The sequence below is a fragment of the Grampus griseus genome (genome assembly GCF_964374135.1).
Source record: "Grampus griseus genome assembly, chromosome: 9".
In the NCBI taxonomy this organism is placed as follows: domain Eukaryota; kingdom Metazoa; phylum Chordata; class Mammalia; order Artiodactyla; family Delphinidae; genus Grampus; species Grampus griseus.
The window spans coordinates 89,665,303-89,680,011 of record NC_139003.1 but is presented as its reverse complement, the minus strand read 5'-3'; the positions used below and the strand labels follow the sequence as shown (position 1 = coordinate 89,680,011).

At 39.0% G+C, this 14,709-nt stretch overlaps 1 protein-coding gene across 1 annotated transcript in view; it reads right to left on the bottom strand.

Moving 5' to 3' along the window:
• Positions 1–357: 357 nt before the first annotated feature.
• SLC26A4 (solute carrier family 26 member 4) overlaps positions 358–14,709 on the bottom strand; it is a gene marked incomplete at both ends in the record, with an annotated part of 48,699 nt that continues 34,347 nt past the window's right edge. Inside the window, 7 exons of the mRNA XM_082661934.1 lie at positions 358–381; positions 2,695–2,778; positions 5,245–5,390; positions 8,854–8,908; positions 10,907–11,137; positions 11,766–11,861; positions 12,777–12,869. Of these exons, the coding sequence (XP_082518060.1) occupies positions 358–381; positions 2,695–2,778; positions 5,245–5,390; positions 8,854–8,908; positions 10,907–11,137; positions 11,766–11,861; positions 12,777–12,869 (729 nt within the window). The remainder of the gene's footprint in view (positions 382–2,694; positions 2,779–5,244; positions 5,391–8,853; positions 8,909–10,906; positions 11,138–11,765; positions 11,862–12,776; positions 12,870–14,709) is intronic.

Here is a 14,709-nt window from a genome sequence, read left to right as displayed (position 1 = left end):
CAGCTGCACAGAGGTACACGTGTACCTACATGAATATTGTCAGCAGATCTGTCGTGGAGAACAGCAGCATAATATCTTCAGATCCTGGACATTGCTAAATTTTTTTCTTCACCATTTTGCACATTTTAGAAGTAAGCTACTCATTTTATAAATAAAGCCTAGAAACAATCTTAGTGCTTTTCTTTCAGTGGTTAAGAGGTTAAAAGAAAAATCAAAGATTTAAAAAAATCTAATGGAAAAGAATGAGTGTTTCAAGTTTGAAGAAAATAGTCAATGCAGAAAATACTTGCATAGAATTACGTGGTGGGTAAAATTTGCCTTGCAGTCCTTGCTTAGAGCGACCTCCTGATCCCAGTTTCAGGAAGCAAGTCTTCGCATAGCCTGTGGAGGCAAAGGGGAAACAGTGTTGATGCAACTGAATTCTCCTTAAGTCTACCTTAACTTTTTTGCAAATATGTTTGTGTAGTGTTGGTTGCTTACATTTACTTAGGTGTATAGCATCACAATAAAAGTAGAGTAAAAACTTAATTTTGTACCTCATCATACTTTAATTGGATGTATTTAAAAAACAATAATTACTATTTCTTGAGTACTTACTATGTACAAGACACTGTTTTATTCCTGCACGTGTACCCGTTAATGGTCGCAACTCTGTGAGGTATTATTATTTCTATTTTACAGGAAGAAACTAAAATGAAGACAGGATAAGTAAATTGCCCTAAGCTACCCAGCTGGTAAGTTGCAGAATCAGGGCCAGCACTCAAGTCTGTTTGTTCTAAAGCCCAGGCCCTGAAAACCACTCTAACTGTTTCCCTATCTACAGGAACCCTACCTGAATGATGCTTTTATGTGACATCAAAAATACTTCTAGGGCTTCCCTGGTGGTGCAGTGGTTGAGAGTCCACCTGCCGATGCAGGGGACACGGGTTCGTGCCCCGGTCCAGGAAGATCCCACATGACGCGGAGCGGCTGGGCCCGTGCGCCATGGCCGCTGAGCCTGCGCGTCCGGAGCCTGTGCTCCGCAACGGGAGAGGCCACAACAGTGAGAGGCCCGCGTACCACAAAAAACAAAAACAAAAACAAAAAAAAACCTTCTATATAGTGTGGCAACTTCTTAAGTTCCAGTTTTGATATATGAGTTTTCACTCAACTCAGTTGGCCCTACATCCATAGTCATAAACTACTAAAGCTGGAAGGACTTCACAGCTCAGTAATGAAATTCCTGGCCTCACCAAGCTGATGGGCTAAAATGTGGAACCCCTGATTTTCACTCTACTTAGTGTATTTCTTCCACAAAAATCTTCTCTGCCTGTCATCCTCACTGCCTGATTTTATCATTGGGGTTTGAGTGTTATTCTTTTCAACATTTTTATCAGGACCTGGAATACAGCAAACAAGTCCTGCTTATCCAGATTTGCATATGGCGCCCAGTGGAGTTACATAGTTAATATGCTGGATGATAGATTTACTATTCAAATCAATGTCAATGAACTGGAACCAGGAAGCTGTAACCTAGCAGAAGAATGTGTAGTTCTGCATCAGGGCCAAAACCAATTATATAAATATAAATGAGGAGCCCAGCTAGACTACAGTTCATGTGAAAATGCCCAAGTCTTTAGTTGACCCCTGCTCAGTAAAAGCAAAGATTTTGATGTAGCTATTATGAAAATAAATCCATTCTTAAGTTGCAGTAATGTAAATATCTTGATGAAATCAAGGTAGGTCATAGTTGACCCCATCTGGGGTTTTATGTCCCCTTCTTGACCAGGGAAGGATTAACAAATTTCATGTCTATGAGGAAGAGTAAAGGGAACTGGAGGAGTCTCTCCCAGGATAGAGCCTGTTGGAAACATGAAAGCTGCTCTCAAATATTTAAGGACTGTGCAGAGAAGGCAACCAAAAGGACTTCAGTCCACTGGATGATTATTAGAGAAAGGGTGTATCCAGTTTGTAAGCACAGCTAACACTTGGAGACTTCAACTATGTAGCAAACTCCCTTTGCTGCTAGTTGGCAATGTCTAGAAATGTTCACATGAAAGCTGAGGCAACATCCTTAAGGATGGGGTAGGAGAGATTTCTGCATGGCCGAGAATGTGGGGCTAACTGATTTCTAGACATCTTTCAACTTTAAAATTCTTTGATCTTCTTTTGTTGGTTCAATTTTACTGAGTGATGGAGCCACAAAGTTCGGTCAGATACTGTAAGTTTCAGTCAAGTTTCCTAGAAGAGTCTGATGCCCCAATGGCAACAGAAATACACAGAATCAGTCTCTTTTTTAAGCTGTCATCAGTCAGATGAAGAAAAGTCATGAGGTTCCTACTGCTCACATTCTATTTCTGAAGCTTATGAAACTCCTGGTTTAAAAATTTCCTCCATTCACCTTTCTCCTATCTCACTGGCCTTGGGTCTCTGGAAAAGAAGGTATGTGGAGGCTTAGGTATAAAATCAGGACCAATGTGTTGTCCGCTTCCAGTTGCTGATCACGCCTGTATGCCTGGGACAAAAGGTCCCCTCAGGTACTATGTCTTCAAGGGAGAACCCTTGTTTCCCATTTTCCCCTTTCTATCAAGCCATCCTCTTGGTACTTCTAAAAAATTCTTTTCTCTGAATAGTTTTTATCAAATAGTTTTAATTCTACAAGTATCATTCTATTTAATCCAAATTATTTTCTTGGAATGAACATAATGATCATACCTCATCTTGGACATCAAGTCCTTCTTCAATCAGCTCTGCTTCCATTAATTCAAGAGGATCTTTACAGTCTTGGATGAGGGTGATCTTGACAAAGAGAACACGGAGAATATTTATTGGAGGTGTAATAGCATTAACCCACCTGATACTTCACTGAAAACGATTTGAAGCTTTGCTGGTGCCTCTCATTTATAATCTACATACTTCAAAATCCTTTTCCACTTTCTTGTCCTTTTATATTTCCCACTTAGAATTCTCCCTATACCATTTTTTTCCCATTCAAGTGTGAACTAGTATAGTTCTCCACTGTCTAACCTCCTTTGCAGCTTTCTTCCCCAACCTCTGAAGTGTATGCCTCTTAACAAGTCGCCCTGTCTGCCTAAATGATTCAGCAGTCAATGGGAGTTTTCTTTCAATGGCCAAGCGAAGTGCACTGGGTATAGCATTGAGCATGCAATGAATGCCCAGTGAAGGGCTCCTGAGTGATGGCCATAAACAGTCTCAAGTTGAATTGGATGGGAATTAATGTTATTGGAGATGGAAACCAACATCTATGAACCAAGTAGTTGTTCAGGAAAGTTCTGCTTTTTAGCCGTAGTATGTAATTTAATCTTCCACACAGAGGAAACCAGTAACAATCTGGACTTTGTCGTATGCATAAAGGGTATTCCCAAAGCCACTCTAAATGTGTATCAAGGCAAGAGTGACATTTCAGAGGGCTTTTTAGCTACTTTTAATCTCACAAATAAATAACGCAGTTCTTGTTATATGATCTTGCTTTGTTGTTACTTGTGGGTTAGGATCTTTAAGTTAGATTTTTTTAAAAAAGGTTTATGAGTTTTCAAAGCTGAGCATCTTGCATGTAGCGCCTTTTTTGTTTGTATTTAAGATCCACATCTTGGTATTTAGGACTAGTATATTCTCTAGCAGCATTCAGCAGAACAATCTTTCCACTAACAATAGATAAAAAGCATAATGTATTATTGTTTTCCAAATTAGTTTCACTTATATTAACTTCCAATCTACAGTAAGAATCTGCTTATCCCACTCTTAGAAAAAAGGGAAAGCAATTTAAAATATAGTTGTCAGGCTTCCCTGGTGGTGCAGTGGTTGAGAGTCCGCCTGCCGATGCAGGGGACACGGGTTTGTGCCCCGGTCCGGGAAGATCCCACATGCCGCGGAGCGGCTGGGCCCGTGAGCCATGGCCGCTGAGCCTGCGCGTCCGGAGCCTGTGCTCCGCAATGGGAGAGGCCACAGCAGTGAGAGGCCTGCGTACCGCAACAAAAATAAATAAATAAAAAAAATAAAATATAGTTGTCTGTGTCACCAGAATAATTATTATTGCTGTTATTTTTATGGGCATTTGTTTTAGTTTCCCAAATTCACAGTGAGAAGGTCCATGAGAGATGAGGTTCTTGTACCAGGCAGTAGGCCAAGCCCAATGACCCATATCAGAATGCTCAACTCTCCTGGGTATTTTACAGGAGAAATGACAAAATAAGGAGGCCTGTGGAAAATCGGGGTCTATTTTGTGAGGAATAAACTCTGGGCTGATTCATGGCTTTCTTTTTTTTTTTTTCTTTTCTTTTTCAAAAATCACTTACGACCTAACGGATCCTATTTAAAGACACTGCTAGGGAATTCCCTGGTGGTCCAGTGGTTAGGACTCCACACTTCCACTGCAGGGGCCACGGGTTTGATCCCTGGTCAGGGAACTAAGATCCTGAAAGCCGTGCAGTGCAGCCCAAAAAAAAAAAAAAAATATATATATATATAGATAGATAGATAGATAGAGAGATACAGATATAGATAATCAAGAGTTTCCAGACTGCTGAGAATTTAAATGGCATTTAAAAAATTATTTATTTATTTTTGGCTGCATTGGGTCTTCCTTGCTGCGCACGGGCTTTCTCTAGTTGCAGCAAATGTGGGCTACACTTCGTTGCGGTGGGCAGGCTTCTCATTGTGGTGGCTTCTCTTGTTGTGGAGCATGGGCTCTAGGCGGGTGAGTTTCAGTAGTTGTGGCACGCAGGCTCAGTAGTTGTGGCTCGCGGGCTTTAGAGCACAGGCTCAGTAGTTGTGGCTCATGGGCTTAGTTGCTCCGTGACATGTGGAATCTTCCCGGACCAGAGCTCGAACCCATGTCCCCTTCATTGGCAGGCGGATTCTTAACCACTGTGCCACCAGGAAAGCCCTAAATTGCATTTTATACACAAATCACAGAAGATCAAAGATTCGGTGGCTATAATCTAAAAAGTCACTACGGCTAATGCCTACTTTTATTAGTAAACCCACACATTATAGAACTAATTGTACTAGCTAATACCAGGTGTTTTCCTATAAACTCTCACATTTAGTCTTCATATGTACCTAGCAAGGTAAATGTTTTTACTCCCATTTTACTAATGAGAAAACTAAGGCTCTGAAAAGTTAAGGAGATGCCTTAAAATCCCACCAGGCTGGGTTTCAAACCTAGATTTGTGGAATTTTTGCCATTTACAGAAATCCTGGTAGTTTAGGAAAGATACATATGTAGAAAGATTCACTGTTTACCGTTTCTAAAATGGAATCTTGAACCTCTTGGGATTTCACCTGGTTCTGGAGATGGAGGACAGCATCGTGGACAGTCAAAAAGAATATGTCCTTTCTGATGTTATCATTAAAGAAACCACATTTCTCCAGCTTTTCTATCACATGATCTTCAAAAGAAAGAGATAATGTTTAGTTAGTCTCTAGGAAAAGCTATTTTTATAACATCAACCAGTTCTAAGTCTTTGTACCTCCTCCTTTTAATTCTTTTTTCTCATTTCCAAAATGTGATCCTGCTCTAGACAGAGTTTCTTTTCCAGTAGCACATGGAATGCTGATACCATAACTGGTTGTAGTAAATGGTGGTGTTTCCCAGCCACGTCCCTTTTTCCCGTCCTCCAGCTGCTATGAGTCTGGCTGGTGTTCACAGCTGTGCCCTTCTCTGGAGAACTTTCTTTGGCCAGTGGGAGCTGTCTCACCTGAGAAAGCCTGGGAGGTTACACCCCCTCCCTCGGGTGGCCTGCAGCCACGGACTGATTGATCAGGAGGTAAAAGGGCCGGCCAGTCCCCTTCCCCTCAAGGAAGGATAACCATCTGGTGCTTTTCTTGTTGTGTGTTCCCTGTGAAGTCAGACTAAGTAGATTCTGAAGCCATGTCTTCGTCTTCTCCCACTGCCCTATCCTGTTCCCCTCACTCCTTCATAAATTTTCCACTGTACTCTCTCAATAAATCACTTATGCAAGAATCCTTATCTCAGGCTCTGCTTCTAGAGAACTCAGCCTAAGCACTAGTATTTTCCTACACACACTTGTACATAGACAGACACAGACTCATACCCTGGAAGTTCCTCTAGTTCTATGGGGTCTAAGTCATCTCTAGCTCTGCTCTCCCCATGACAGTTTTTCTTCATTGATCCTGCATTGCTGTCAGGACGTAGGTTTCCATGCATTACCAGCTCTGTGGCACAAACTGGAAGTAATTTTTCTAGGTTCAAAAAGGCCTTCAGAGTGATTATTTAATGGGTAGAGTTTCTGTTTGTGGCAATGAAATTTTTGAAAATAGATAGCTGTGATAAACTTTGGGGCACATGTATCTTTTTGAATTAGTGTTTTCGTTTTTTTCCAGATATATACCCAGGAGTAGAATTGTTGGATCCTATGGTACTTCTATTTTTAGTTTTTTGAGAAACCTGCATACTGTTTTCCACAGTGGCTGCACCAATTTACATTCCCACCAACAGTGTACAAGGGGGCCCTTTTCTCCACATCCTTACCAACATTTTTAATTGTAGACTTTTTAATGATAGAAATTCTGACAGATGTGAGGTGGTATCTCATTGTTGTTTTGATTTGCATTTCTCTAATAATTAGCAATGTTGAGCATCTTTTCATGTGCCTGTTAGCCATCTGTATGTCTTCTTTAGAAAAATGTCTGTTCAGATCTTTTGCCCACTTTTTTATTGGGTTGTTTAGTTTTTTGATATTGAGTTCTATGAGCTGTCTGTATTTTTTTTTCAAATCTTTTTTTTATTGAAGTATAGTTGATTTACAATGTTGTTTTAATTTCTGCTGTAAAGTGATTCAGTTATACATATATATACATTCTTTTTTTATATTCTTTTCCATTATGGTTTATCACAGAATATTGAATATAGTTCCCTGTGCTATATAGTAGGACCTTGTTGTTTATCCATTCTATATGTAATAGTTTGCATCTGCTAATCCCAAACTCCCAATCCCAAGCCTCCCTCCCCCACCCCCTCTCCCCCTTGGCAACCACAAGTCTGCTTTCTATGTCTGTGAGTCTGTTTCTGTTTTGTAGATAGGTTCATTTGTGTCATATTTTAGATTCTGCATATAAGTGATATTATATGGTATTTATCTTTCTCTTTCTGACTTACTTCAATTAGTATGATAATCTGTAAGTCTATCCGTGTTGCTGCAAATGGCATTATTTCATTCTTTTTCATGGCTGAGTAGTATTTCATTGAATATATGTACCACATCTTCTTTATCCATTCATCTGTAAATGGACATTTAGGTTGTTTCCATATCTTGGCTATTGTGAATAGTGTTGCTATGAACATAGGGGTGCATGTATTTTTTTGAATTATAGTTTTGTCCGGATATATGCCCAGGAGTGGGATTGCTGGGTCATATGGCAACTCTAGTTTTTTGAGGAACCTCCATACAGTTTTCCATAGTGGCTGCACCAACTTACATTCTCACCAACAGTGTAGGAGAGTTCCTTTTTTTCCACAGCCTCTCCAGCATTTGTTATTTGTAGCTTTCTGTATATTTTGGATATTAACCCCTTGTCAGTCACATCATTTGCAAATATTTTCTCCCATTTGGTAGGTTGCCTTTTCATTTTGTTGATGGTTTCCTTTGCTGTGCAAAAGCTTTTAAGGTTAATTAGGTCCTATTTTATTTACAATAGCATGGAAGAAACCCAAGTGCCCGTCAACAGATGATTAGATTAAGATGTGTCATACACATCAGTGTAAAGCAACTATAGTCCAATAAAAAAAAAAAGAAGATGTGGCATATATGAAATGAAATATAACTCAGCCATAAAAAAGAATGAAATTCTGCCCTGCAGCAACATGAATGGACCTAGGGAATATTATATTTAGTGAAATAAGTCAGACAGAGAAAGACAAATGCTTTATGATATCACTTGTATGTGGAAACTTAAAAAAATGCAAATGAATGTATACGCAAAACAGAAACAGACCCACAGATATAGAAAACAAACTTGTGGTTACCAAAAGGGAGGGGAAAGGGAGGAGGGACAAATTAGGGGTATGAAATTAATAGATCAACCTATTTCATACAAGCTACTATGTGTAAAATAGATAAGCAACAAGGATATACTGTATAGCACAGGGAATTATAGCCATTATCTTGTAATAACCTGTTATGGAGTATAATCGGCAAAAATACTAAATCACTAGGCTATATACCTGAAACTAATAAAATGTTGTAAATTAACTAAACTTCAATTAAAAAAAGAAATTTTTGGGCTTCCCTGGTGGCGCAGTGGTTGAGAGTCCGCCTGCCAATGCAAGGGACACGGTTCGTACCCTAGTCTGGGAGGATCCCACATGCCACGGGGCGGCTGGACCCGTGAGCCATGGCTCCTGGGCCTGCACGTCCAGAGCCTGTGCTCCGCGATGGGAGAGGCCACAACAGTGAGAGGCCCGTGTACTGCCAAAAAAAAAAAATAAGAAGAAGAAGAAAAAGAAAATTTTTTAAAACTCAAAAATTAACAACAGCAACAACAACAAAAAATGTGCAGTAAATGTAAAATACACGCTGGATCTCAAAGATGTGAACAGGCGCAAGCAGTGCAAAATATCTCAGTAATAAATTTTATACTGACCAAAAAAAAAACAAAGGAAAGAAAGAAAAGATAGTTGTGATGATTGCACAACATGGTGAATTACTTAATGCCACTGAATTGTACACTTGAATGTGACTAAAATGGCAAATTTTATGTTATACATCTTTTACCACAATTAAAATTGTTTTTGAAAAAAAGGCCTTTGGACATCATGTACTCACATTCCAAGGTAGGAGAAAGGGCTTAAGGGAAAGTCTTATAGATAGATATGTACGTATATGCATTTACCTTGAAGTGATGCAAAGTACACATTTACATCAATTCTTTGGAATTCTTTGACAATCTAAAAATTTAAAAAGGAGAATTTGTAACAATGAGTAACTTTATCTGTCCATAATTCAGTAGCATTCAATTACTTGCTCGGGAGAAACTTCCAACACTTTCACGGTGAATCAGGAGTTTGAAGCAAGTTCATTATTAGAAATTGGAAAACCATAGAGGTTTTCAACATACAGTGATGATGATTAGGATGAAAAGACCATATCTCAATAGGTGGCAACATCCAGCGCTCAACAGCACTGGATAGCACAGAAGTGCTCCATAAATACTTGTGGAAGGAAAGAAAGAAAGGAGTACAGGAAGCTTCCTAATGCAGCCTGTGCTGGTTGGAAAGAAGGGTATGAGTTTATATCTTTGAGTGGAAGCGATACGGGTGTGGATTTGTGGCCACCAGATGCCAAATGTAAAAACTGACCTCTGTAGTTTGACTGTAGCAGTGTCAATATTCTGATTGTGATTTTGTACTATAGTTTTGCAAGACGTTAGCACTGAAAGAAACTCGGTAAGGGATAGAGAGGATCTCTCTGTATTATTTCTTACAACTTCATGGGGATCTACAGTTATCTCAAAATGCAAAGTTTAAAAGAATCAAGACACAAGACCTATGGACAATAATAAAACAGAACTTGAAGTTTCTAGGGAAAAAAGATCAAGACCTCTATGCAAGTATAAAGTTTGGAGTTTTCAAAATTGTCATTATAGCATTTGAAAGCAACTATTTGTTAGGTGCAGAAAATATTCTGGCATTAAATATCTTGACTTTTCCTCAAAGTAATTCATTAAACCCTTTGGTCAACACAATCTACGGTGGATCTGAGCCAATGCCTAGAGTGAAATGCACAAAGAAGAACAAGAGTGTGTTCTCAAATGAGCTAATAACCAGGTCTGCTAAGAGACCTGGAATAGAACCTATCAGCATATTCTCGCACTCTTGTCAATCACTCTTCTACCTGACCTGCCTAGTACCCACACCCTGGAATAATTTCCTCCCCTTGCAGAGGTACCAAGAAGCCCCAGCTAAGCTAAACCTCAGTTGAGGGTAGTTTGATATTAGTATACCTGATTGTTGCTCCCTTGAACCTGCCTACTTTTCTGCCAAATCCTCTTGATACCTACCTTCCTGAAGCTTCACCTAAACTTGACACTCCCAGTCAAGTTGACATCCAGTTAGTCTGCTTTGGAGGACTAATTGCAATTGTTATTTAAAAGATTACTTTAAAAAAAAAGATTACTTAATATTTGCCTTGCCCCTTAGACTGCTTAGTCCCATGAGGGTAGGGACTATGGCTATTCCACAATTAGTTTCTTGTGCCTGGCCAAGTGGTTGGTACACGTGTGGCACTGCACATCTATGTGTTAGAAGAATCATTGAAGTTGAGCTTGCATACCTGGTTTCTGATTGAATGCTTCTGTCCTGCATGCTCCTCAACTCTTTGACTTCCTAGATGCCTGACCTGCTTGCTGCTGATCTAACCTTGATAATGCCTGGCTTTTCCAGTCCTACAATGTTTCTCATTCTGCTGCTCTTCGCATAACAAATAAAAACATAATACTGAACACAAGATTTTGCCCATTTTTCTTTCTTTTCATATTCCATGTCATATATATTCTCAGAACAATAAAACATAATAAATGTTAATATTTGCTGACGTGTGACTATGTGCCAGACACTCTTCACTTTTCTCATTTAATCCTCATCACAACCCTATGAAGTAGGTACCATCATTATCCCCACATTACAGATGGAGAAACTGAGGTACAGACAGATTAAGCAACTTGCCCAAAGTCACACCACTAGTAAGTGGTAGAGCCAGGATTCAACCCCAGGTAGTCCAGCTCCGCAGGACTGTGCTTTAAAGTAATACACTCTATTGCAAAAGCATTCCTCTAGAAAAATTACAGAGCCTGTGCAATCAATCACCCTTTTGCAAGACCAGGAAACCCATATCATTTTACTATTGCCAAAGCTCCAAATATGTAATTCGAAACAACGGAACCTTACCACACGCAATGATCTCACTCCAACAACATCCAGGAAAGAGACAGCTCCACAGTCAAGCACGAGGCTATGGATCGGCACTTTAGGAACATTCACTTTGACTGGAAGCTCAGCGTTCCAATCCACTTGAATCTCTATTTCCTTGGTTGGAATATCAAATTCTTCCGGATTTTCGATGTCTTCATCAGGCTCAAAAGCATTATTCGATGAACCAGCATCACTTATAATGCCATTCTAAACAAAGAAAACACTGCCAACTCAATTACTAATGATTTGGGATGTCTTTCAACAATTAATCTAAAATGACTTAAAAGTTCTACAAACTGCTTCTTGGTAAGCAAAATATCAAGAGGATGAACTCTTAGGGAATAAGGTTTACCTCAGCCCAAATTCTGATGTTCTCTAGGAAGAAAAATGGAAGAACAGTGGAGAAAGGAAATGCTTGATTTCTGGAAGATTGTAGAACGTAGCCAAGAGAAACATTGACAAGAGAGTTTGAATAAAAGGTAACTACTGTAGCTCTAAAAGTTTATGAACTTACGACTGCCTTCTGTTGTGAGTAATTTTCTGGCATTGAATTAGCACTTGTTTTGTTCCTTTCAGTAAAAATAAGGTTTATTTCATGATAGAAAAATAAAAATCTCACCCTTTGTTTCCCAGTAGCCCTGCTGATTTCATTTTATTCTCTCCCCTTCCCTCTCTCCTAAAAGAACAACTCAGCTGTTCTCCATTATACATATGTCATCTGCTTGTACACATCTGGGTACCAAAGAGGGTATACTTAATTTTAGACAGTCTAATTGCTTTTATTTCATCTGAGAAATGAGAGAATTTCAGAGGCAAAAGAATGATGTTGCCTCACCTTTGTTGCTCTTAATTGCCCTTTTTTGATGAGTTTCTGTATTTTCCTCAGTGCTTTCAACCTCTTATTATACACTCTAATGGCATCAAATCCAACCTTTGGAAAAAAATGTCAAGTTAGTTAAAACATCTGGTTCCTGATGCTCATTAATGGCAATTTTTATCTGGAAAGGCTATTTCTCAAGTGGTATTATTCGCTGATGTACCCTGCCAGAAAAGAAATTCTGAGGCCCGATGGAGGTCTCCACTACCGGGCCACCCTAACCCACCCACCCAGAGACTCAGGGAAGGCAGTAGCACATTGAAGACTCCAAGACAAAAAAAAAAAAAAAAAAGCAAAAAATAACCTTTTTAACTTTAAGCCTGTGTTTTCCAAATTTGCTTGACATGACAAAGTCCTTGTTGTTGCAAAGTCTATGAACATTCCTTTGAACTTCAGGAAAACACTGATCTAGAGGCAAACTCCAACTTTGAAGCATAGCATGGAATTCAAGACCAGAATTTCCTGCTTATCTATTCTGCTTATACTTTTTACCCTTTATTCCAACTGCCCCCCTCCGCCACCCCCTGCCCAATACACATTCCCACATTTTCCTCTCAGCTCATGTAGTTCCCAAACACCTGCCATAATCTCCTTCCTTCTGCCCAACCGCCACGCAAAGCCTGATCAGTCCACCTAACTCGGATGACTCCCTTCCATGAAATCTTAACACTTACTGTCTATACTACTCACTTGGAACTTACTCAAAGTCTGCCTGGAGACATCTCTAGTGGTTTTGTCCCGCATAGTTATTGCTACCTGAATTTTAACATATGTGTTATTATCGTTTGTTCCTATTCCCAAATAGATTGAAAGTTATTTGAGGGCAAGGATGTTATAATTCTTAATGCCCTGTACAAAGGGAACAGGGTATAGGACCTTATGCCCACGTTTGAGCCCCTTAAATACCTGTAGAATGAATGAAGTCTCAAAGGAAGTTAGAAACTAGATTTCTAGGGATAAAATACTTACTGTGGACTTGATACATTTTTTTAAACCATCAACATTGCCGTAAAAAATAGGACTAGAAAATCTCAGAATCTTCACTCCTTCAGGTTCTTCAATCTAGCATTAAAAAAAAGATTTTTTTTTCTGAGGTTAAATCATTTCATGCCTTAAATACTCAGTTAAGTTTTTGGCTATTCAGCTAGGAGCTGACTGACAATTGCTCAGAGAAGCTGGGCAGCAGTCCTCAACTTTCCTCTAACAGGAGTTTGTTCTTTATCTAGTTCCTTTGGGTGTAAAGTTAGATTGTTTATTTGAGATTTTTCTTGTTTCCTGTTGTAGGCCTGAATTGCTATGAACTTCCCTCTTAGAACTTCTTTTGCTGCATCCCACAGATTTTGGAATGTTGTATTTCCATTTTCACTTGTCTTAAGGTAATTTTTTATTTCCCCTTTGATTTCTTCATTGACCCATTGTTTGTTCATAGCATGTTGTTTAATCTCTATGTATTTGTCATTTTTTTCAGTTTTCTTCTTGTAATTGATTTCTAGTTTAACATCAGAGTGGTCAGAAAAGATGTTTACTATGATTTCAATGTTCTTAAATGGGTTGGACTTGTTTTGTGACCTAGCCTAACATATTATCTATCCTGGAGAATGTTTCATGTGCACGTGGGAAGAATGTGTATTCTGCTGCTTTTGGATGGAATTTTTATACTTTAAGTTTAAAGAAATCCCTTTAACTTTTTGTAAAGCCGGTTTAGTGGTGATTAACTCCTTTAGCTTTTGCTTGTCTGGAAAACACTTTCTCTCTTCTTCAATTCTGAATGACAACCTTGCCAGGTAGAGCTTTCTTGGTTGGAAGTTTTGTCCTTTCAGCACTCTGAATATATTATGCAACTTCCTTCTGGCCTGCAAAGTTTCTGCTAAAAAATCAGCTGATAATCTTATGGGGGGTCCTTTATACGTAACAAGTTATTTTTCTCTTGCTGTCCTTAAGATTCTCTATCTTTTAACTTTTGACATTTTATTTATAATGTCTTGATATAGATCTCTTTGGGTTCATCTTATTTAGAAATCTCTGTATTTCCTGGACCTGAATGTTTCCTTCCCCAGTTTAGGGACATTTTCAGCCATTATTTCTTCAAACAGTTTCTCTGCCCCTTTCTGTCTCTCTCTTTTCCTTCTGGGACTCCTAAATGTGAATGTTATTCTGCTTGGTGTTGTCCCATAGGTCCCTTAAGCCATCCTCACTTTTTAAAATTCTTTTTTCTTTTTGCTGTTCTGCTTGGGTCAGTTCCAGTGTCCTGTCTTCTAGGTTGCTGATCCATTCTTCTGCTTCATCTGGTCTGCTGTTGAACGCCTCTAGTGTATTTTTCAGTTCAGTTAGTGTATTCTTCAGCTCTTGACTTCTGTTAGGTACTTTTCTTATTATATTTTCTATCTCTGTGTTGAAGTACTCACTGTGGTCATCCATTCTACTCCAGAATTCATTGAGTACCTTTATAACCATTACTTTGAACACTTTATCAGGTACATTACTTATCTGTTTCATTAAAGTCTCTTTCTGAAATTTTGTCTTGTACTTTCATTTGGAACATATTCCTCTGTTTCTTCCTCATTTTGCTTGATTCTCTGTGTTTGTTTCTATGTGTTAGGCAAAATGGCTACCTATTCTAGTCTTCTAGTCTTGAAGGACTGGCATATGTAGGAGATGAAACTTATTGTTCAGCCTTGCCCTAGCTCTTGGGTGTCTCTCAAACCTTTGTGCTTGTCTAATTAGCCTGGTTTATTTTTTTTCTTTTTTTAAAATTTTAATTAATTTATTTATTTACTCTTTGGCTGCATTGGGTCTTTGTTGCTGCACGCGGGTTTTTTCTAGTTGTGGCAATTGGGGGCTAACTTCATTGTGGTGCATGGGCTTCTCTTTGCAGTGGCTTCTCTTGTTGTGAAGCACGGGC